The sequence below is a fragment of the Balaenoptera musculus genome, chromosome 3, assembly GCF_009873245.2.
Source record: "Balaenoptera musculus isolate JJ_BM4_2016_0621 chromosome 3, mBalMus1.pri.v3, whole genome shotgun sequence".
In the NCBI taxonomy this organism is placed as follows: domain Eukaryota; kingdom Metazoa; phylum Chordata; class Mammalia; order Artiodactyla; family Balaenopteridae; genus Balaenoptera; species Balaenoptera musculus.
In genome coordinates this window covers 28,329,202-28,352,870 of record NC_045787.1, presented here as the reverse complement: position 1 = coordinate 28,352,870, position 23,669 = coordinate 28,329,202, and the positions used below count along the sequence as shown (strand labels likewise).

Sequence of the window (23,669 nt, the reverse complement as noted above, 5' to 3'; positions counted from 1 at the left end):
GAGTTGGTCAATAATGGGCAAGGCAAAACATTATTTCCCTATCAATCAATAACAAACAGTATCCACCTTCTATTAAAGGAAAAGTCTAATGCCAAGTTAATCATGTCTACAGATTTGTAGAATTTTAGAACAGCAGATTATTTTGAGGGTGGGGGGACTATCTCATTTCTGTTTTTTTTTTTTTTTTTAATATTAGAGATTGATCTGTTTTTTGTCCACTTAAAATACCCAGCTATGTTACATTTTAAATCACAGATGTTTTCAAAATAAATTTAAGACGTTATCACAATGTAGAAGGGGTACAAGCACGTATGAAAAATGTAGAATTATATTTATGCAGTTTTTTTTTTTTTTTTTTTTTAGGAAAGTGCTTTATGGATGTTTCTTTTCTTCAGAGCTGAGTTCCAAAGGTTTCTTTTTTTTTTTTTTTAAATAAATTTATTTAATTATTTATTTTTGGCTGCGCCGGGTCCCCGCTGCTTTGAGCGGACCCTCTCCAGCTGCGGCGAGCCGGGGCCACTCCTCCCTGTGGTGCGTGGGTTTCTCACTGTCGTGGCCTCTCCCGCCGCAGAGCACAGGCTCCAGGCACGCGGGATTCAGCAGCCGTGGTGCGCGGGCTTCAGTACTTGTGGTTCACGGGCTCCAGAGCGCAGCCCCAGCAGCCGTGGTGCACGGGCCCAGCTGCTCCGCGGCACGTGGGATCCTCCGGGGCCAGGGATCGAACCCGCGTCCCCTGCACTGGCAGGCGGACTCCCAACCACTGCGCCGCCAGGGAAGCCCCAGAGGTTTCTATTTGACCATAGTCATTTTACTCATGAAAACATGAGTTAGTTCAGCGTCTGAACGGACCCCCTGCTGAGGGACGCACACATCGCTGAATCAGTCACTGCCAGGAACCATAGTGAATCATTTTCTTGAAAGAGCTTGTTCTTTGAAAATACAGATCTCCTACAGCCAAGGTCAGTCTTAGGTGAGCTAAGTGAAAAAGAACAGCTGCTCGCCCTTGACCATTCTGGTCCTACCCTCCACAGTTCCTCCTAACTTGTCTTCTTTGCATAGCATATTGTTTGTAAATGGCTAATGCTGACTAGGGACTGTTAACTTGGGGATTGAGGAAGGAGCTGTCCTGTGATTACCTGACACTCCAGAGCAAGGGGGAAAATTATAAACTCTAGTATTTAAATCAGATTGGCTAGACTTATAGCTGAAATCAGGGGCCATAGTTTTCAGTAGCAGTTAGTGGAGAAAAGCCTGAGAGAGTCTGGAAGTGTTTGACATGGGTGCCTTGAAAACACAAAGCACCGAAGCAGCCATCATGTTTTGTTATAAACATAAAGGAGATGGTTGGAGTATATCTTAAAGTCAGATACCTTGAAGACTGTGTCCCTTCCAGTTACATTTACATTTATAGGTATTTTGCCCTCACGTAATTGGGTCCTGACTCATTTGTTTCTAAGAAATTCTCCTGTGACATTATGATTTTAACATGAAAAGATTTATTTTTATCTCCTAGTGACTGGAACCCTTAATTTTAAGGCTGTATGCTCTATGTACAGGCTTGTTAAAAGAAATCTACATTTATTCAGCATATGTTTGCATCACAAGAAACTGCACTGGCTGGATTAGTATAGAAAATCCAATGTCCACTTATACTTGTAAATCTATTTATCAGAGGAAATTAATTGACTTTCCTCACTAACCACCCACTGACAGTGTCCTCATTGATCTTGTTACATTTAACCAAAGCATTTTCTTAACAATTTAGGAACGTTCCTTGAAAATAACCTCTCTGTAAAAGATCTATGAAACTAAAGTTAAATAAGTGACTTTAGATTAAATAACTATAGAATCCAACACAAAATCTGGATCTTCTGCATAGGCATTGACCACATGGGGCTTCCTGGGACTTTGGTTTGGACCCTCTCATCATGGCACTGCACCAGTGAAAGCCTCCTTTCTTTCCAAAGAGCAGACATTGAATTCAGGAGTTGAAATGCCAGCTTTTTAGTTCATCCATGTACAATTTTGCACGGCTCAGAGTATTTCCTGTGAGCTGCAACCACCGGCGGACCAGCAGTAATAATTACAGTGATAATAATTACTATGTATTGAGTGCTTTCTATCTACCAAGCACGGAGCTAAGCACTTTATATGGATTAAGTCATTTCATCCATACAAGGACCCTGTGAGGTATGTTTGATAATTAAGCCTATTTTACAGATGGGGAAACCAAGGCACTACGAGGTCACTTGCCCAAGGTCACACAGTTCTTAAGTGTGAACCCAATCAGCATGGTTCTTGACTCTGCTCTCCTAACCGCAAAGCCAGGCCACCCGCCAGCAGGAGCAAAAAATACAACATATCAAAATAATTACGCACACTCGCTTTTTTTCACATGTATTTAAAATGCGTGCTGCTTCCAAACATGAACCTTGTAAACACAGAGCTGTTAGGCGACAACCTTCACTTCCCACTGTTTATAGCAGCAAACAACATTCTAACCTGAAAAACCACACTCTAGTTTTTGCTCTACTTATCTTGAAAGATCTTCAAATAACATCACTGTGGTTAAAGTTCATTTTAAAAATGTGATCTATTTACTTGTACATGGATATCTGGAGCAAAAAAATGATGATAGGACGAGAGTGTTGGTAACTGAGTCTTCAGAGATTTTTTTTTTTTCTTTCCCTTTCTTTCTTTTCTTTATTTGCTTAGTGAAAATGAGAATAGAGCACCTTACTGGAAAGAGAACCTCTTTCCTTTTCAAACATCACATTTAGGCTTTTCAGGTCCAAGGCTCAGCTCTCCTTGGGTCACAATCAGATGAAAGCGCCTGGATTAGATGATAGCGGGTGGTCCACTGTCCTCTCATGAGATTCCAGGTTGGAGCGACAGGGAGGAGATGTGAAGGACCAGGATGGGGAGGGTTGAAGAGGCTGACTCAGCAGAAGCACCTTGGCAATAAGGAATGAACCATTGGACAGACAGACAGATGAACTCTTTTTCTACTGTTAGAGTATCAGGTGATACCTGAGCTATTAGGCTGGTTCATGGGAGGTCAGATACCCTCCAGCTGGGGGGCTCTCAGCCAGAGGGGTCTGTGCACCAGAGAGGATTTGGGGAATGTGCAGAGGTCATTTTGGTCATCAATGCATCAAGGTGCTCCTGGAATATAGTGGGCTGCAGCCCAGAACATCAGACATCCTGCCACAACGGAGTCGGTCCTGTGCTGCTCAGAAACGTCAGGAGTGCTTCAGCTGGGGCGCAAGTTGATAAAACTCCTTCCAAAATGAGGGAAATATGCAAACTAACTAGAGCCCTGTGGACTTCAGCTTTCCCTGGGCGTCAGAACACATCTTCAAGGGACTTAACTTCGAAGGCAGTCAGTCATCTGTTGGTGGGTTTCTTTTTTCAGCAAAGTGCCGATAGAATCTTCTCTGCAAGTCAATCATATTAAGTCATTCTAAAGTCTCCAGAAGTAAGAATGTTCCCCAAATCGTCTTGACTTTGTAGGGACTTCTTCTCCCATTATAGGAAGAAATAAGCGTGGCATCGTTTTAGGGTCCTAATTGTTCTTGGTAATGTAAGATAAACCCTATTATATATAACTCTAAGGATTTGAACATTATTTTACTGGCTTAAAATAGGAGGGCTGTTCCCTGAAATGTGGAACAGAATGTGTAGGATGAAATGCAATCTCAAGTGATGGGCTTCTGGAACACATCTCACACAGAATGACGGTTGCCCAGAGGAAAGCAAAAGCAGGGAGACACCCACAGCTGGCAGACTGCTGTCCATCCTTTCTGTGACACCCACCCACCCACCTCTCTCCACCCTTTGTCTGGTTCTGATGTGCTCCGTCCCCACTAATTCCAGGGTCACACTGACTTATCGCCTCCTCATCCTAAGTGGGGAAGCAAGCTGGTCTTTATGAATGAAAGTATGGAGTATAAGATGCCGATAAGGGACCTGTGACGTATCAGTCTCAATGTGAAGAGTAAATGTTTGTGGGGTGTATGAGTACAATGGCTTAGAACATTGCCAACCACATTTCCAAATATTTGGGGCCTGTTTAAATAAAGAGACACGAATAATTTAAAAAAGAGGCCTGTTAAATGTAGAGACAAAATGATATGATATGATTAAGAGGCAAAGAAACACTTCGGGATGAAGAAATTCACATCACCTCATGCCCCTGCTCAGAAGCCTAGCCATTCTCTGTCGCTTTTCAAATTGAAACTAAGTTTCCCCATGTGGTGTCTGGGTTCTTTGCAATCTGGCCTGATCTTACTAATTCAACGGGGTCACTCCAAGTCCTTCACAGCCTGCTCTCTGCTCTTCAACCAGTGGGGTTCCACTCCTCCACGCTGCCCGGCTTCCATGCCTTCCCCCGGGCCTCCCTTTCCACCCAGGATGTGGTCTCCTCTCCACCCCTACAGCAAAATCCACATAGACCTTCTCTCCGCACCCTCTCAACTTTCTTAAACCCCAGCCATCTTTGAAGACTCAGTTTCTAGCACAGAAAGTCCTATGTTTTGAATTCCTGTAATTTTGCGCTTGGGTGTGGTTTACCTTCTATCATTCTGTTATTGATGGAATTCCTGTGAGTAAAAATTCTGTTGCAGACAGAAGTGGAATTTGCTTGGGAGCAGCAACTGAGTCTGGTACTCATGTTGCTGTCTCGCATGGAAACTTATTTTACTAGCCTCAGTGGTAAGTGCTCAGTATTGAATAGATATCCTAACGGCCATCGTTTCTGTAGTACTTGCCATGTGTCAGATACTGTGCCCAGTGCTTTAGGGGCAACATCTCCTTTAATCCTTTCCACAACCCTTTGAATTAGGAATGGGTGTTATCCCCATTTAACAGATGAGAAAGCCAGGGTCAAGAGAAAGTTAAGGTCAGGTATCTAGTGAGTGGTGGATCCGAGATTCAGTCGCATGACTTTATGATTCCAGAAACTATGTTCTTACATGCTATCATCATACTTCACTACTGGAAGTGCTTAGTGTCTGCCAGCTGGTTAGAAATCAATTTCAATTATTGCCAACAGAAGTAATAAAATGTAAAAAGGATCATCAATTTAGAACAAATACATGTAGGTACAAAGATATTTAAGCCTGGATAGTCTGATATCCGGGCATAGCAGGTTATCACTGAGGGGTCAGGAGAAACGCCTCTTAGATCACTTGCATCTTATCAAAGTGAAAGCGTTTTTACCTTAAACTCAGCAAACTCTTTGTAGTCCAATAAACAACTAACAGGAGGCAAATAGGAAGACTTCACGCTGTTAAGTGTGTGAGGCTTGTGAGAGGGTTGTAGCAACCTGCCACACTCTGAAAGGGGGTCACCCCCTGCTTTCTGTAGCCCTTACTGTTGGGGACCCGGGACTTGCCCGGTGGGTGCACATTCAGCATGCGTGGTTGAGATGTGTGTGGTTAAGGTAGCTCTGAGACACATCTCTTCCTCTCTTCCTTCCTTTATTCTGCTGACTTGGTCCGGTCTCTAGGTTTTGTCCTCAGTTTTCCCATCTTGAACAGTTTCTCTGAGGGAACCCTTACACATTCCTTCATAAGCACTGTCACTGCATGAGCTACAGAGACAATGTGTACCATGGTTAGAGTACGGTGAATAAATCAGCACTTGGTTGGGGGTCATGGTCCCCTTAGTTCTCTTTGGCAGGGGGGCTCTATTTTCCATACTCTTCAATCATAGGCCAGGGCCATTCGATGGCTGGAATAAGGCAGAATATGAATACTGCCACCCACCCAGCTTTAACTGCCATCTACCTCCAGCCTTCTGTGGTAGATCCAAGTCCTCAGGTCCCGGTGGGGCAGCTCCGTGGTACTGTCCCTAGTACTGGCGGTCCTATCTGTAGTGCTAATAGTATTAGCCATATACTGATAGTCCTATCATGGTACCGATGCACTGATCGTCACCTCTACTCTGTCTGAACTTGCTGCCATTTGGGTACTGAGGGCTGGCCTTTCTGACCTGACGCTGTTAACAGTTTAGCTTCCTCAGACCCTATGCTAGCCTAGCCCAGCTTCTTCCCCTCTTCTGCTCCTCCACATTTGTGATATCCCACCAAGCCCTGAACCTGAACTCAACCAAATTAAGACTGCATTAGGACCTTTGCGTAATACTCACAGGGATTTTATAGTCTGGATAACTTGAAATCAGATCTTGAATAAAAGGATGCTTCAGAAGAACAGTAACTTCAACTGGCTCCAGATTCTTGGAACCTAGGTCCTGAAATACTTTTATGAAGCCCTTAAAAGGAAAAAAAAAAAAAAAGTTGATTAACTTTACAATCCTGATAATGTTAAAAATTTTTGTTTTTTAAAGGAATCATCATAATTTCTATATGATGATACATTTGGGGAGAAATTCTATGAACATGTGCTCAAAATTGAGGGACACTTTTCTTGCGTACAGGTTGCCCCTTGTATGAAATAATCTAACCAACCTCTGAATACATGTTCTCTGCCTTTTGGTGGCTGGCAAATCTGTTAGCGTCCCGTACTTCGTTTGCTCCTCGGAACACCTTGAGTAGTGTTTCCATGGAAATCATTTCCGTGTTCGCGTTTTTAGAGATTTCTTCTTCCTTTTCCTCCCCTTCCTCTTGTAATTCCTTTTCTTCACTTATAAAATTGTCCTCAAGTTCAGGATATTCCTCAATGGGACTCATATCAGTAAAGGAGGAGGTCTGTGCAATTCAATGAAGAGAACATGAAGTCTTTCCAGGAATAGAGAGATTTAGAAAACACCAGTTTGGTCCCGCACTTTTTATGCCCTGGGATGATTGATAGTGCCTACCGCAAACTAGCTAAACAAAATCTAGGATAGAATATGCTGGCTGCGCTGGAAATCATGTTGAAATCCCAGACCAGTTCTGCTGGTGGTTGACAGAGGCCTCAGTGTAGGGGTGTCTTTCTCACCTCCATACAGACTGCTGCCTACTACCCTGCCAGATACACCGCATTCCTCAGAGAAAGGGCAGTGGAATGAATTTGTGTAACCACTGTCGGACTTCTACACATGAAGCTAGATTTCTGAACAGGATTTGCTTTGGAAATTGCCTGCAGTCAAGAGGTTGTGGGCAAGTTAATTTCTCAAGCTTGACAGATTCTAAGAAGCTTTGGGAATGTTTGTTTGGATGCTGGAGGTTAAACCCGACTAAACATCCAGAAGGTAAAATAGAAGACAAATTGAATACAGACAGATTGGGATTCTTATTGCTGTTAGTTGACACTTGGCCAAGAGCCATGAACTCAGACACTGGCATGGGAAAGAGTAAATTGTTTCTGATGGAATTTCTTATGTATCAAAAGCCTGAAAAATATGCCTACCCTTTGATACCATAATTATTGATCTAGGAATTGATTCTAAAGAAATATTCATGTACACAAAGACTTTTGTATACGGATGTTCATTCCGTGTTACTTACAGCAAAAATAGAAAACCTATGGTTCCAAAAATGGGGAATGGTGACATCAATGATAGTATTGGTCTGTGGCAGAATACTATGCTGCCGTGAACATTTTGGTTTAGAAGGATACTGCGTGACATGAGAAAACACTCATGGGATGAGTGCAGAAAGGAAACAGAACACAAATAATAAATATACCAGGATCCTCATTTTCTTATATATCTATACTTATAAATGAAAAAAAGAGAAACAGGTACATTAAAGTATTGAAAGTAGTTACCTCTGATTGGTCCAACAGGTGATTTCTTTTTCACTTTGTTTTGTATTTTTCAAATTCTTTACAGTAGATTTGTACTTACTGTATTTACTGTTATAAATGTGTGTGTGTGTTTCTGATGATGAGGTAATAGATATTCAATGATTTGTCATAGAAAAATGGGCATTTTCAGAATGTTGACTGGCCCGATGTCAGAGAACACCTGAGGGCTGATTCTCCATTATTCAGATGAAGGAAAAATGCTAATTTAGGCTTAAAATTAGAGCAGGGTGCCAATACCTGTAAATGCTCAATTCAGTAGAAGCATTAAGTGCATAGATTGTGCAAGTTCGTTCCAAAGAGCCACATAAGTCCCATGTGTAAAAAGATTATAACACAGAACAGAATTAAGCCTCTGGTTGTCGTAAGCCCCTCTGAGGGATTTGCAGGGGCTGAAGATAGTGCAGTAGAGACAGGTTGTATTTGCTTAGCTATGTGTGGTCACCTTGCTTTAGTTGGGTTTCCATATCCTTTGGTAAATTGGGAATTTAATCTAATATTTGAGGGTGGAGGGAAAATTCTCTAGCAGGTGAAGTTTTTGGAATTAAGTACAAATATCTGTCATCTACCTATCTATCATCTATCTATCTATCTATCTATCTATCTATCTATCTATCTATCTATCTATCTATCTATCTATCTATCATCTACCTATTATCTATCTATCATCTACCTATCTATCATCTACCTATCGATCTATCATCTATCTATCATCTACCTATCTATTATCTATCTATCATCTACCTATCTATTATCTATCTATCTATCTATCTATCATATACCTATCTATCTATCTATCATCTACCTATCTATTATCTATCTATCTATCATCTACCTATTATCTATCTATCATCTACCTATCTATCATCTACCTATCATCTATCTATCTATCATCTACCTATCTATCATCTACCTATCATCTATCTATCTATCTACCTATCTATCATCTACCTATTATCTATCTATCTATCATCTACCTATCTATTATCTATCTATCTTTCTATCATCTACCTATCATCTATCATCTATCTATCTATCTATCATCTACCTATCTATTATCTATCTATCTATCTATCATCTATCTATCTATCTATCTATCTATCAATCTATCATCTATCTATCTATCTATCTATCATCTACCTATCTATTATCTATCTATCTATCATCTATCTATCTATCATCTATCTATCTATCATCTACCTATCATCTATCTATCTATCTATCATCTATCTATCTATTATCTATCTATCTATCTATCTATCTATCTATCTATCTATCTATCTATCTATCTATCTATCTATCTATCTATTCATCCAGCCTCTTCTCCATTTTAAACAGTTGAAATACTACTCGGCAGAAATGTGAAACTAACTTTTTTGTCTCCATCTAAGAAGCCTGGGAATCATCACACTGGCCACCCTTCAATAATCCCTCCGGGGTGATAGAATATTTGCTGTGCTGAAATGAACATAGTCGGGGCGATAGAATATTTGGTGTACTGAAATGAACATAGTCGGGGCGATAGAATATTTGGTGTACTGAAATGAACATAGTCGAGGTGTAGAACATCTTGCTGAATGACTGAAGGACGAATGAATTTCTATTCAGAGGGCAGCACAGGTGCTACGCGGACAAGACAGAGACAGAACCTGTGGGTGAGCACATGACTAGTTGGGCAGGATGAGCAGGCAATACCAAAATTGAACAGAGAAGGAACCTGCTCTCTCTGCACTATTTCCATAACTACAGAGAGCCCAACTTCTCAAAGACTTGCTATAATCATCATGGGATAAACGGATTTTTTATTTTAGTCAAAAGATAACAATTTAAACATTTGAGTGAAGAATCCTTAACTTGTTATATCAGAGGATGCTTTATAAATGTTTGCTATTTTTGCTCTCTAGGGGGTTGGAACAGAATAGACTTAGTGGTTCAGTGGGAAGGGAGGGAGAAGAGGGAGGCCAAGATCAGGACCAAAGGAGCCAGTTCAGCATCCTGGCGGGACTGCAGGGTGTGCACAAGAGGGGGCTCCCAACAGATGCTCTGAAAGACCACGATTGTGAATGTGGGCGGATGAACAAAACCAGGGATGCTGGTTTGGAGAAAAGCCAGGGTTTCTGAATGAGCAATTATTAGTGGCATCAAAACTCTGTGTGAGTCACATTATCTTCTAAGCAGCGGGGCAGATTGTGGCACTAGCAAACACTATGTCACACTCTCAGAGACAGCCCTCCAGGACTCCCAGCAAACGTGCCCCTGGAGTGGTGCCTGATTGTGCATTTCTACCATTCAGTCTGCTTAGTCCCACATCTCAGAAGGCAGAACAGAAGATCAGTCCTTGGGACTAATGTGAGCAAAGCATCAAAGAGATGCAGAATGGGATGCACATTTAAGTTTTTCGAAACCCAAGGCCTCAAACCATCTCTGTCAGGATGCTTTAACAAGACTCTCAAAATGTGGGAGGTTCAAGCTCATAATTTACTAAATTCCAATATCATAACCCCAAACTCCACAGGTCAGGATGAACCATTTCCTCAAATATCAACTTCTTTGAAGCTTCACGATGACTAGTGCCTGCTGATGAGTGCTTTGCTCTTGAGCTTCCTTTAAATTACCCAAAAAGCCGTGGGTTTTAACAGGAGGTCTGTGCCACGGTGAATAAAACAGTGTGAGTAGCAGATATAGACTAAGAAAGAATGACGTATCAGGGAGATTTCCAGTTGTTTTTTGGAAAGCAAAAGCCGAGATCCCATTAAATGTCTTGGGAGTGAATATAGAATCTATTGGAGGTGTTATTTCTGAGCAGGTTCATTTTGCCTTCCTGGGATAAAGTTGCCCAGGGAACTAGAATACAGTTGGAAAGGGCACAGAAAGGGAGGCAGGATGGTGAGGGCTAGGAGTAGGCAAGAATGAGGAAGGTGGGTGGATCCTGTATTTCAAAAGCTCCTGTGGTTCACTCCCAGCCAGGAGCAGTCCTGCGTGTGTGGTGTGTGTGACAGATCTGCACTCCATCCCTGCCCCACCCTGGTTTCATCTCTGTTGTGCAGTGGTCATGGGGCAGTTCCTGTACACTGTCCTTGGGCTTTAAAAGAGCTCTTGAGAGAAGTACTCCAGGGGAGCTGCTTCCTGGATGGGCACTAGCTCACAGTGAATGACCCACCAGGTCAGGGACAGAAGGGATGCAGTGCCTTCCTGTGCTAGCTGGCTTGGCTGCTACCCACCCAGAGAGCTGTCTGTTGCTATGGCAACCCTTGTAGCACATACTTCCTTTTCCTGGTCTTTCTGGCTCGGTTCGGCCTCCTGAACCTGCTGTTGCCTCTGTCTCTGGAATGTCTGCTCTCCTCCTCTCTACCTTGGAGACGGGAGTCCCTCCCTTCCTTCTCTCTTCATCTCTTTCTTCTCTTCTTTCCCTGCCATGTTCACAAACACTAATCGAGTATTAGCTGTGTGCATTACTGAGCACTTGCTACTTTGGAGGACATAAAGATGGGTAACAAGTCATCCCCAACTCAAGGTAGGAATAACAGCAGTAGGATTCAATAGATAAACCACCCCCTGCCTGAATTACTAGTTCTCCTTACTTCCCTCCTTTGCCCCCTACAGTCTGTCCTGTATGGGGGCACATTTTAAATCAAACCACCCTGCTCCAATGACTTCTCATCTCATCTCTTGACACAGTCAAAGCCAACGCCCCTCCAGGGCCCCTCGGAACCCTCTCCCCCTCACTATCCTTGCCTGCTACTCTCCTCCAGCTCAATCCTCTCCAACTACACTGGCTGACTTGCGGTTCCTTAGGGTCCACCAGGCATGACCCCACTTGAGAGATTTTGCACTCACTGCTGTCTTCACTTAAAATGCACTTCCTCCAGAGGTCTATCTGCAAGGCCCTCTCCCTCACCGCTCTGGACCTCTGCTTCCATGTCTTTTCACAGAGAGACCTTCTGCGACCATTCTATTTAACACTGCAACTCCCACCCAGACTCCTATATCTTTCCCTCTATTCTTTATTCCCCATAGTGCCTATCACCATTTGCTGTAGTCTTTATTTTACTTGCTTTATCCCCAGAGGTGCTGGATAAATGTTTGTTGAGTAAATGCACAGGTGCATGTGATGGTGCTCAGCCTTGCCAGAGAGGATCTCGATGTAAATGGGGCCCAGTTGCGGGAGTGCTCCGTGTGCTGGGGGAAGCTTCATGAATGATCTGGCGGTTGAAATAGGCCTTGGGTACTGGGGAGCCCTCGAACCTTTCCAGATGAGCTGGAGGGGACAGCAAGAGCAAAGGCACGGAGGTGGCAAAGGAGAAGGTTTAGACCCCTCTTCTGATCTGTAAAGCCCCATGTTAATCTGTCCTTTATTCTGTGTTCCCTCCATGTGTGGGCCATCATTCTCCCATTCTTTCCTGTATGGATAGGGGCAATTAGATGGAATCCCTTTAGGGGAGCAAATTTGGCTTCGTATATATCCTTTGCAGATCGCAGGGCTACACAGAGGGTAGGATTTACAAAGCTAATTAATGAAGTAATTGATTGCTCCACTCAATGAAATGTTTACTGAGCTCTGTAGAAGTAATTCAGATTCAAGAAGGCAGGTTAGGGGATGCAGAGCAAGACAGATGGCCCATCCCTGCCCACAGGGCGCCCAGAGTCCAGAAAGGAAGCTGACCTGGTAGAAGTAGTTATCTATGAGGATTATGGTGAAGGGGGAAGCACAGCATGCTATGGGAACACAGGGCAGGGTTGCCTGCCACCATTCCAGGTCAGGGAAGGTCTCCCTGAGGACAGGTTAACTGAGACCTCCAGGCAGGTTATGACCCATGCCAGTGTTGGGTTAAGGAGTCCCAATCTATAGAGAGGTGCAGGCAGACCACATCTAACTCGTCATTTATTTGGGAAAATGTAAATGGTCTTCCTATGTTCTAAGAAGAGAGCATTCTTGAGTGGAAATAACAATAACTCCTTCCTGAACTTTCTGTCACTGTGTCAGTGTTAATGCTGAGTCTAAAGTACATGGAGGTGAAGAGCCCTGAGTTGTCAGCTTCCTAGGCAGCACTCTGGCCTCGCCCTGCCCCTGATGGAAGGGGTAGGACATCCTCCGGGTCATCTGCTCAGGGCTGAAATATAGGGCTGCCTTTAAAGAGTCTATGTCTTTTGGGGTGTGAAAGCTGTCATAGGAACTTCCCATTTTTTTCTCAGATAACCCAGCGTACTCTGTTTTGACAAAAATGTATGAAAGGAAAAGAACTGCAGCTAGGACATCCGAGGAGTCTGAACGGTGCAGCATCCCTCGCCCCTCTGGGTCCACAAAGAAGAGCAGAAAAAAGCATTCCATCATGAGGGCCACCGCTCTGTCCCCAAAAGGTCAGGTGAAGACTAAAAAGCCATGCCAATGGACACCTACTAAGTGTATTAGTTATTTCCCTGTTCTGAGGCTTTTCTACCTCCCCCAAAACAGGGGATGTCAACCCTTTAGAAATCGACAGGGGGATGTGAGGTTTTATTGGACATTAAGCTTTTCTGTCCCTGGATGCAGGTGACACAAAGTGCCTGTGGAATTCAGGTGGCCAGGTTTGGGCCTGAAATACTATCAAGTGTCACATACATGTGGGATGTGTCTGAGGCCTGAACTTGTTTTACATAGAATTTCCACAGAATGTGACAAAGAGTCTGGGTTGATACCCAGTTCTTTCTCATTTATCAGGATCAGAACTTCATGCAAAATAAAGGCTGCCCTTTACAGAGCAAATTTTGGTTTCACCAAAGAAACTTAGAGCAAATTTGGATTTAGCTACCAAAACATTTTTTAGATAGTGGGTCCCTAGTTCTTAATCCAATTGAGTAAGGCGTTATCGAAGACCTAGTAAAGCATCGTGTGAGGAACCTGGGAAAATACAGATTGAAAAAAAACAGTCTTTGTTCTTAGAAGTTTAGGATCTTTTGGAATCCCCTCCAGACCCCAACGCTAGTCCATTTCTGGACCACAATTACCTTTTCTGCAACAAGAGGAGGCCTTTCAATTGGCTGGAAGACATGAGTCCCAGTGGCCACACTGAGGGCCCTGTAGACCCCTTCCATACTGTCTGGATGGCAAGCAAAATAAAGCAGCATCTGTGTGTAGTCAAGCTGAGGTGGATCCTTCTCACAGTCAGCAAATAATCTAAAGAAAAACTGTCATACAAAAGAATTTCAGCCAGAGATCAAATGCATATGCTTCGGTAGACAGTAGATGGACGGGCAATGAAGAATCCCTCCCGAAGTTTGGAATACAGTCACTTTCTGAGGACTGAATTACTAAAACTAACATGTAATGAATGGTATTAACTGAAGAGTATGCTAAATAAAAAAACATGAAATGTAGGGCTAGAAACATTCTGATGTTAAAGAAAATTGTATGCTAATCAATGGTACCAACATACTTAGGAATGAATGTGCTAATTAAGGTGGCAGGGATGACATGTTAAGTAGGAAAAGGGAGCAAGGACCCCTCTGTCCATCCTCAGCTCCATCCTGACAAACTGGGCCCTGACTCCCAACCATGAAGCTTCTGGTACATCTCACTCCCTGGGGAGTAGGGAGAAGGCAGGGAACAATGCCCAAAGCCACTGGGACTTGAGCCATTAGACTCTTTAAACTGGCCCACGTTGCGCTGAACTCCCTAAACTATTGACTGTAATGTGACTTCTTCCAGTGTAGACTCCCATGCGGAAAGAGTGTGCTTATCACTGAATATCAGCTTGTTTGGCAAGTCTCTCCCGCATCCTGAACGACTGAGCTGACGCTCAGATCTAGATGCAGTGTCTCATGCATTTGACAGCGTGAGGAGTTAGTGCTCCGGGACCTAATATCCTCTGGCGCCCTGCAAATCCTAGGCCAAGCCCTGGGACACAGAGGTCACACCCAAGCACCTACGCGGCCCTGTTTAGGGAGGTGACTGGCTCTTCTCAAACATTTGCATGCAGTGACCTGGAGAAGCTTTTTTCTTTTTCTTTTTATTTATTTTTTAATAAATATGTCTGTTTATAAAGTCATGGAACTGATTTTTTTTAACATCTTAATTGGAGTATAATTGCTTTATATTGTTGTGTTAGTTTCCGCTGTATAACAAAGTAAATCAGCTATACATATACATATATCCCCATATCTCCTCCCTCTTGCGTCTCCCTCCCACCCTCCCTATCCCACCCCTCTAGGTGGTCACAAAGCACCGAGCTCATCTCCCTGTGCTATGCAGCTGCTTCCCACTAGCCATCCATTTTACATTTGGTAGTGTATATATGCCAATGCCACTCTCTCACTTCTTCCCAGCTTACCCTTCCCCCTCCCCATGTCCTCAAGTCCATTCTCTATGTCTGCGTCTTTATTCCTGTCCTGCCCCTAGGTTCGTCAGAACCATTTTCTTTCCATTTTTAAAATTCCATACATATGTGTTAGCATATGGTATTTGTTCTTCTCTCAATTTCGTTTCTTTTTATGGCTGAGTAATATTCCATTGTATATATGTGCCATGTCTTCTTTATCCATTCATCTGTCGATGGACACTTAGGTTGCATCCACGTCCTGGCTATTGTAAATAGAGCTGAAATGAACATTGTGGTACATGTCTCTTTTTGAATTATGGTTCTCAAGGTATATGCCCAGTAGTTCTATTTTTAGTTTTTTAAGCAACCTCCATACTGTTCTCCATAGTGGCTGTATCAATTTACAGTCCCACCAACAGTGAAAGAGGGTTCCCTTTTCTCCACACCCTCTCCAGCATTTATTGTTTCTAGATTTTTTGATGATGGCCATTATGACCGGTGTGAGGTGATACCTCATTGTAGTTTTGATTTGCATTTCTCTAATGATTAGTGATGTTGAGCATACTTTCACGTGTTTGTTGGCAATGTGTATATCTTTTTTGGAGAAATGTCTATTTAGGTCTTCTGCCCATTTTTGGATTGAGTAGTCTGTTTTTTGATATTGAGCTGCATGAGCTGCTTGTATATTTTGGATATTAATCCTTTGTCAGTTGCTTCATTTGCAAATATTTTCTCCCATTCTGAGGGTTGTCTTTTTGTCTTGTTTATGTTTTCCTTTGCTGTGCAAAAGCTTTTAAGTTTCATTAGGTCCCATTTGTTTATTTTTGTTTTTATTTCCATTTCTCTAGGAGGTGGGTCAAAAAAGATCTTGCTGTGACTTATGTCAAAGAGTGTTCTTCCTATATTTTTCTCTAAGAGTTTTATAGTGTCCAGTCTTACATTTAGGTCTTTAATCCATTTTGAGTTTATTTTTGTGTGTGATGTTAGGGTGTGTTCTAATTTCATTCTTTTACACGTAGCTGTCCAGTTTTCCCAGCACCACTTATTGAAGAGGCTGTCTTTTTTCCATTGTATATTCTTGCCTCCTTTATCAAAGATAAGGTGACCATACGTGCGTGGGTTTATCTCTAGGTTTTCTATCCTGTTCCATTGATCTATATTTCTGTTTTTGTGCCAGTACCATACTGTCCTGATTACTGTAGCTTTGTAGTATAGTCTGAAGTAGGGAACCTGATTCCTCCAGCTCCATTTTTCTTTCTCAAGATTGCTTTCACTATTTGGAGTTTTTTGTGTTCCCATACAAATTGTAAAATTTTTTTTTCTAGTTCTGTGAAAAGTGCCATTGGTAGTTTGATAGGGATTGCACTGAATCTGTAGATTGCTTTGGGTAGTATAGTTATTTTCACAATGTTGATTCTTCCAATCCAAGAACATGGTATATCTCTCCATCTGTTTGTATCATCTTTAATTGCTTTCATCAGTGTCTTATACTTTTCTGCATATAGGTCTCTTGTCTCCTTAGGTAGGTTTATTCCTAGGTATTTTATACTTTTTGTTGCAATGGTAAATGAGAGTGTTTCCTTAATTTCTCTTTCAGATTTTTCATCATTAGTGTATAGGAATGCAAAAGATTTCTGTGCAATATTTTTGTATCCTGCTACTTTACCAAATGCATTGATTAGCTCTAGTAGTTTTCTGGTATCATCTTTAGGATTCTCTATGTATAGTATCATGTCATCTGCAAACAGTGACAGCTTTACTTCTTATTTTCCGATTTGGATTCCTTTTATTTCTTTTTCTTCTCTGATTGCTGCGGCTAAAACTTCCAAAACTATGTTGAATAATAGTGGTGAGAGTGGGCAACCTTGTCTTGTTCCTGATCTTAGTGGAATGGTTTCATTTTTTAACCATTGAGAATGATGCTGGCTGTGGGTTTGTCATATATGGTCTTTATTATGTTGAGGTAAGTTCCCTCTAGGCCTACTTTCTGGAGGGTTTTTTATCATAAATGGGTGTTGAATTTTGTCAAAAGCTTTTTCTGCATCTATTGAGATGATCATATGGTATTTCTCCTTCAATTTGTTAATATGGTTTATCACATTGATTGATTTGTTTATACTAAAGAATCCTTGCATTCCTGGGATAAACCCCAGTTGATCATCATGTATGATCCTTTTAATGTGCTGTTGGATTCTGTTTGCTAGTATTTTGTTGAGGATTTTTGCATCCCTGTTCATCAGTGATATTGGCTTATAGTTTTCTTTTTTTGTGACATCTTTTGTCTGGTTTTGGTATCAGGGTGATGGTGGCCTCGTAGAATGAGTTTGGGAGTGTTCCTCCCTCTGCTATATTTTAGAAGAGTTGGAAAAGGATAGGTGTTAGCTCTTCTCTAAATGTTTGATCGAATTCACCTGTGAAGCCATCTGATCCTGGGCTTTTGTTTGTTGGAAGATTTTTAATTTCAGTGCTTGTGATTGGTCTGTTTATATTTTCTATTTCTTCCTGGTTCAGTCTCTGAAGGTTGTGCTTTTCTGAGTATTTGTCCATTTCTTCCAAGTTGTCCATTTTACTGATATAGAGTTGCTTGTAGTAGTCTCTTAGGATGCTTTGTGTTTCTGCAGTGTCTGTTGTAACTTCTCCTCTTTCATTTCTAATTTTATTGATTTGAGTCCTCTCCCTCTTTTTCTTGATGAGTTTGGCTAATGGTTTATCAATTTTGTTTATCTTCTCAAAGAACCAGCTTTTAGTTTTATTGATCTTTGCTATTTTTTTCCTTCATTTTTTCCCCATTTATTTCTGATCTGATCGTTATGATTTCTTTCCTTCTGCTAACTTTGTGTTTCTTTTGTTCTTCTTTCTCTAATTGCTTTAGGTGTAAGGTTAGGTTGTTTATTTGAGATTTTTCTTGTTTCTTGAGGTAGGATTGTATTGCTATAAACTTCCCTCTTAGAACTTCTTTTGCTGCATCCCATAGGTTTTGGGTCGTCATGTTTTCATTGTCATTTGTCTGCAGGTATTTTTTGATTTCCTCTGTGATTTCTTCAGTGATCTCTTGGTTATTTAGTAGTGTATTGTTTAGCCTCCATGTGTTTGTAGTTTTTACAGTTTTTTTCCTGTAATTGATATCTAGTCTCATAGCGTTGTGGTTGGAAAAGATACTTGATACAATTTCAATTTTCTTAAATTTACCAAGGCTTGATTTGTGACCCAAGATATGATCTATCCTGGAGCACTTCCATGAGCACTTGAGAAGAAAGTGTATTCTGTTGTTTTTGGATGGAATGTCCTATAAATATCATTTAAGTCCATCTTGTTTAATGTGTCATTTAAAGCTTGTGTTTCCTTATTTGTTTTCATTTTGGATGATCTGTCCATTGGTGAAAGTGGGGTATTAAAGTCCCCTACTATGACTGTGTTACTGTCGATTTCCCCTTTTATGGCTGTTAACATTTGCCTTATGTATTGAGGTGCTCCTATGTTGGGTGCATCAATATTTACAACTGTTATGTCTTCTTGGATTGATCCCTTGATCATTATGTAGTGTCCTTCTTTGTCTCTTGTAACAGTCTGTATTTTAAAGTTTATTTTGTCTGATATGAGAATTGCTACTCCAGCTTTCTTTTGATTTCCATTTGCATGGAATATCTTTTTCCATCCCCTCACTTTCAGTCTGTCTGTGTCCCTACGTCTGAAGTGGGTCTCTTGTAGACTGCATATATACAGGTCTTGTTTTTATATCCATTCAGCCAGTCTATGTTTTTTGGTGGCAGCATTTAATCCATTTACATTTAAGGTAATTATTGATATGTATGTTCCTATTACCATTTTCTTAATTGTTTTGGGTTTGTTATTGTAGGTCTTTTCCTTCTCTTGTGTTTCCCACTTAGAGAAGTTCCTTTAGCATTTCTTGTAAAGCTGGTTTGGTGGTGCTGAATTCTCTTAGCTTTTGCTTGTCTGTAAAGGTTTTAATTTCTCTGTCGAATCTGAATGAGATCCTTGCTGGGTAGAGTAATCTTGGTTGTAGGTTTTTCCCTTTCATCACTTTAAATATGTCCTGCCACTCCCTTCTGTCTTGCAGAGTTTCTGCTGAAAGATTAGCTGTTAACCTTATGGGGATTCCCTTGTATGTTATTTGTTGCTTTTCCCTTGCTGCTTTTAATATTTTTTCTTTGTATTTAATTTTTGATAGTTTGATTAATATGTGTCTTGGTGTGTTTCTCCTTGGATTTATTCTGTATGGGACTCTCTGTGCTTCCTGCACTTGATTGACTATTTCCTTTCCCATATTAGGGAAGTTTTTAACTATAATCTCTTCAAATATTTTTAGTCCCTTTTTTTTCTCTTCTTCCTCTGTGACCCCTATAATTCGAATGTTGGTGCATATAATGTTGTCCCAGAGGTCTCTAAGACTGTCCTCAATTCTTTTCATGCTTTTTTCTTTATTCTGCTCTGCAGTAGTTATTTCCACTATTTTATCATCCCGGTCACTTATCCGTTCTTCTGCCTCAGTTATTCTGCTATTGATTCCTTCTAGAGAATTTTTAATTTCATTTATTGTGTTGTTCCTCACTGTTTGTTTGCTCTTTAGTTCTTCTAGGTCCTTGTTAAACGTTTCTTGTATTTTCTCCATTCTATTTCCAAGATTTTGGATCATCTTTACTACCATTACTCTGAATTTTTTTTCAGGTAGACTCCCTCTTTCCTCTTCATTTGTTTGGTCTGGTGGGTTTTTACTTTGCTCCTTCATCTGCTGCGTATTTCTCTGTCTTCTCATTTTGCTTAAGTTACTGTGTTTGGAGTCTCCTTTTCACAGGCTGCAGGTTCATAGTTCCCATTGTTTTTGGTTTCTGCCCCCAGTGGATGAGGTTGGTTCAGTGGGTTGTGTAGGCTTCCTGGTGGAGGGCACTGGTGCCTGTGTTCTGGTAGATGAGGCTGGATCTTGTCTTTCTGCTGGGCAGGGCTGCGTCCGGTGGTGTGTTTTGGGGTGTCTGTGAACTTACTATGATTTTAGGCAGCCTCTCTGCTAATGGGTGGGGTTGTGTTCGTCTTGCTAGCTGTTTGGCATAGGGTGTCCAGCAGTGGAGCTTGCTGGTCATTGAGTGGAGCTGGGTCTTTGCATTGAGATGGAGATCTCTGGGAGAGCTCTCGCCAATTGATATTACATGGGGCCAGGAAGTCTCTGGTGGTCCAATGTCCTGAACTCAGCTCTCCCACCTCAGAGGCTAAGGCCTAACAGCTGGTCAGAGCACCAAGACCCTGTCAGTCACACAGCTCAGAAGAAAAGGGAGGGAAAAACAATACATAAAATAAAATAATAAAGTTATTAAAATAAAAAGTTTTAAAAAATTATTTAAAACAGAGTAATTAAAAAGAAAAAGAGGGGGCCTCCCTGGTGGCGCAGTGGTTGAGAATCTGCCTGCTAATGCAGGGGACACGGGTTCGAGCCCTGGTCTGGGAAGATCCCACATGCCGCGGAGCAACTAGGCCTGTGAGCCACAACTACTGAGCCTGCACGTCTGGAGCTTGTGCTCTGCAACAGGAGAGGCCACGATAGTGAGAGGCCTGCACACCACGATGAAGAGTGGCCCCCGCTTGCTACAACTAGAGAAAGCCCTCACACAGAAACGAAGACCCAACACAGCCAAAAATAAATAAATTAATTAATTAATTTAAAAAAAAAAGAAAAAGAGAGCAACCAAACCAATAAACAAATCCACTAATGATAACAAGTGCTAAAAACTATACTAAGATACACATAAAAATCAGAAACTAGTTAATCGCATACAGCAAACCCCAAGTCTACAGTTGCTCCCAAAATCCACTGCCTCAATTTTGGGATGATTCGCTGTCTGTTCAGGTATTCCACAGATGCAGGGTACATCAAATTGATTGTGGAGCTTTAATCTGCTGCTCCTGAGGCTGCTGGGAGAGATTTCCCTTTCTCTTCTTTGTTCGCACAGCTCCTGGGGCTTAGCTTTGGATTTGGCCCCGCCTCTGCATGTAGGTCGCCTTCTGGCACCTGTTCTTCGCCCAGACCAGAGGGGGTTGAAGGAGCAGCTGCTTAGGGGGCTCTGGCTCTCTGAGGCCAGGAGGGAGGGGCACGGAATGTGGGGCGAGCCTGTGGGGGCAGAGGCCAGCGTGACGTTGCACCAGCCTGAGCCGTACCGTGTGTTCTTACAGGGAAGTTGTCCTTGGATCATGGGACCCTGGCAGTTGCGGGCTGCACGGGCTCCCGGGAGGGGAGGTGTGGAGAGTGACCTGTGCTCGCACACAGGCTTCTTGGTGGCGGCAGCAGCAGCCTTAGCGTCTCATGTCCGTCTCTGGGGTCCATGCTGATAGCCGCAGCTCGCGCCCGTCTCTGGAGCTCGTTTAGATGGTGCTCTGAATCCCCTCTTCTCGCACACCAGGAAACAATGGTCTGTTGTCTCTTAGGCAGGTCCAGACCTTTTCCCGGACTCCCTCCCAGCTAGCCGTGGCGCACTAGCCCCCTTCAGGCTGTGTTCATGCCACCAACCCCAGTCCTCTCCCTGCGATCCGACCGAAGCCCGAGCCTCAGCTCCCAGCCCCCGCCCGCCCCGGCGGGTGAGCAGACAAGCCTCTCTCGGGCTGGTGAGTGCTACTCGGCACCGATCCTCTGTGTGGGAATCTCTCCGCTTTTCCCTCCGCACCCCTGTGGCTGCGCTCTCCTCCGTGGCTCTGAAGCTCCCGCCTCCACCACCCGCAGTCTCCGCCCGCGAAGGGGCTCCTAGTGTGTGGACACCTTTCCTCCTTCACAGCTCCCTCCCACTGGTGCAGGTCCCGTCCCTATTCTTTTGTCTCTGTTTTTTCTTTTTTCTTTTGCCCTACCCAGGTAAGTGGGGAGTTTTTTGCCTTTTGGGAAGTCTGAGGTCTTCTGCCAGCGTTCAGTAGGAGTTATTGCACATATAGATGTATTTTTGTGGAGAGGAAGGTGATCTCTACGTCTTACTCCTCTGCCATCTTGAAGGTCCTCTGGAGAATCTTTTTTAAATGTATGTATATGTATAGCTGATTCACTTTGTTATAAAGCAGAAACTAACACACCATTGTAAAGCAATTATACTCCAATAAAGATGTTAAAAAAATAAAATAAAAATTAAATGTAGATTCTTATTAAGTAAACGGCTCTGGAGCAGTCTCAGATTCTGCATGTTTAGCAAGCTCCTATACAATTCCCAAGCCGCTGGCCCTGGCCTACACTTAAAGAAGCAAGTGCCTAGATCTAGAGATACCATGTTATTCTTTATTCCTGACAATCCTTACAACTATGAGCAAATCTAATTATACATCCATGAGATAACAATTGGAAAAATTATTTTCTGATATTTGACAAATCCAATCAAATTTAAATAAAAATAACTTTGATAGGAAAATACATAAAGTCTGTTATGCTATGAATCAGAAAAGAATCTTAGAGGTCAATGGGCTCTGCAAGCTCGTTCATTCAGTCACCCCTTTTTATCAAACGTTTACTGAGGGTCTGCTGTGGCACCGATCTAGGCTCAGATGCTTCAAAACACTCTCTGATGGTAAGGCAGCCTTAGACATTTGAAGAGTCATGATCCAGCTTTTGGGTTCCTTCAGGACCTTATATTTTCTTCATCTTCCCACTTGCCTTTGGAAATCCTCAGGGATTCCCAGCAGGACTAGGGGTAGAAGGGAGCTGACACCAACAGATAACCATGGCATTGTCCTTTCATGTTTATCTTCCATTTCTTTCATATGAATCCTTGAACTTTAATATTATTTTCATTGAAATGCTCTTAAAAAGTGCTGTGTAGGTGCAACACATTATTTCCATTAACAAAGAAGTTCAATATGATATATTGAAGGAAGATGGGCAAAAATAAAACAAGTTGACATGTGAACTCTTTCTGTAATTACACAGGCTTGATTTTAAACCAATGGATGAGACATTCAAAAAAGGGAAGGCCTGCTATGTTCTTAAGATCATTTAAAATGTTGTTATAGGAAGACTCCTAAGAAGGCTTCAAAGTTTCCCTGGAAAACCCCCTCAAATACATATCTTGTATAATCCCTTCCCCTTGAGTATGGGTGGGATTTGTAAATGTGATGGAAAGCCAATTTTCAGGAGTAAAGGTAAAGAGATTTTGCAGATACAATTAAGGTCCTTAATCAGTTGATTTTGAGTTAATCAAACGAGAGCCCAACCTTGGGCCCTGATCTAATCATGTGAGCCCTTTTAAAAAGGACCCAGGCCTTCAGGGAGAGATTTGAAGCCAGCAAGATGCTTTCCTGCTGGCCGTGAAGAAGCAAACTGTGAGAGGGCGTGCGGCAGGGAACAACAGGCAGTCTCTCGGAGCTGAAGTTCTCAGTCCTACAACTGCACGGATCTGAATTCTGCCAGCAACCCACCTTGGAAGCCAGTCCTGGAACCAATATTGGAATTGGCCTCAGATAAGACTGCAACCCCAGCTGACACCTTGATTTTAGCCTTCTGAGACCCTGAGCAGAGGACCCAGCTAAGCCATGACTGGACTTCTGACTTACAGAAACTCTGAGGTAATAACTGGACCTTGGTTTAAGCCACTAAATTTGTGGAAATTTGTTACATAGACTCAAAACCCAACACAAATACTACGGTTTC

General features: G+C 42.3%; 1 protein-coding gene across 1 annotated transcript in view; it reads right to left on the bottom strand.

Moving 5' to 3' along the window:
• Nucleotides 1-23,669, bottom strand: part of SPEF2 (sperm flagellar 2) — a 176,676-nt gene that overhangs the window by 352 nt on the left and 152,655 nt on the right. The window contains exons 33-35 of the mRNA XM_036847598.1: nucleotides 13,734-13,913; nucleotides 6,470-6,709; nucleotides 6,151-6,273 (exon numbers count right to left, since the gene is read on the bottom strand). Of these exons, the coding sequence (XP_036703493.1) occupies nucleotides 6,151-6,273; nucleotides 6,470-6,709; nucleotides 13,734-13,913 (543 nt within the window). The remainder of the gene's footprint in view (nucleotides 1-6,150; nucleotides 6,274-6,469; nucleotides 6,710-13,733; nucleotides 13,914-23,669) is intronic.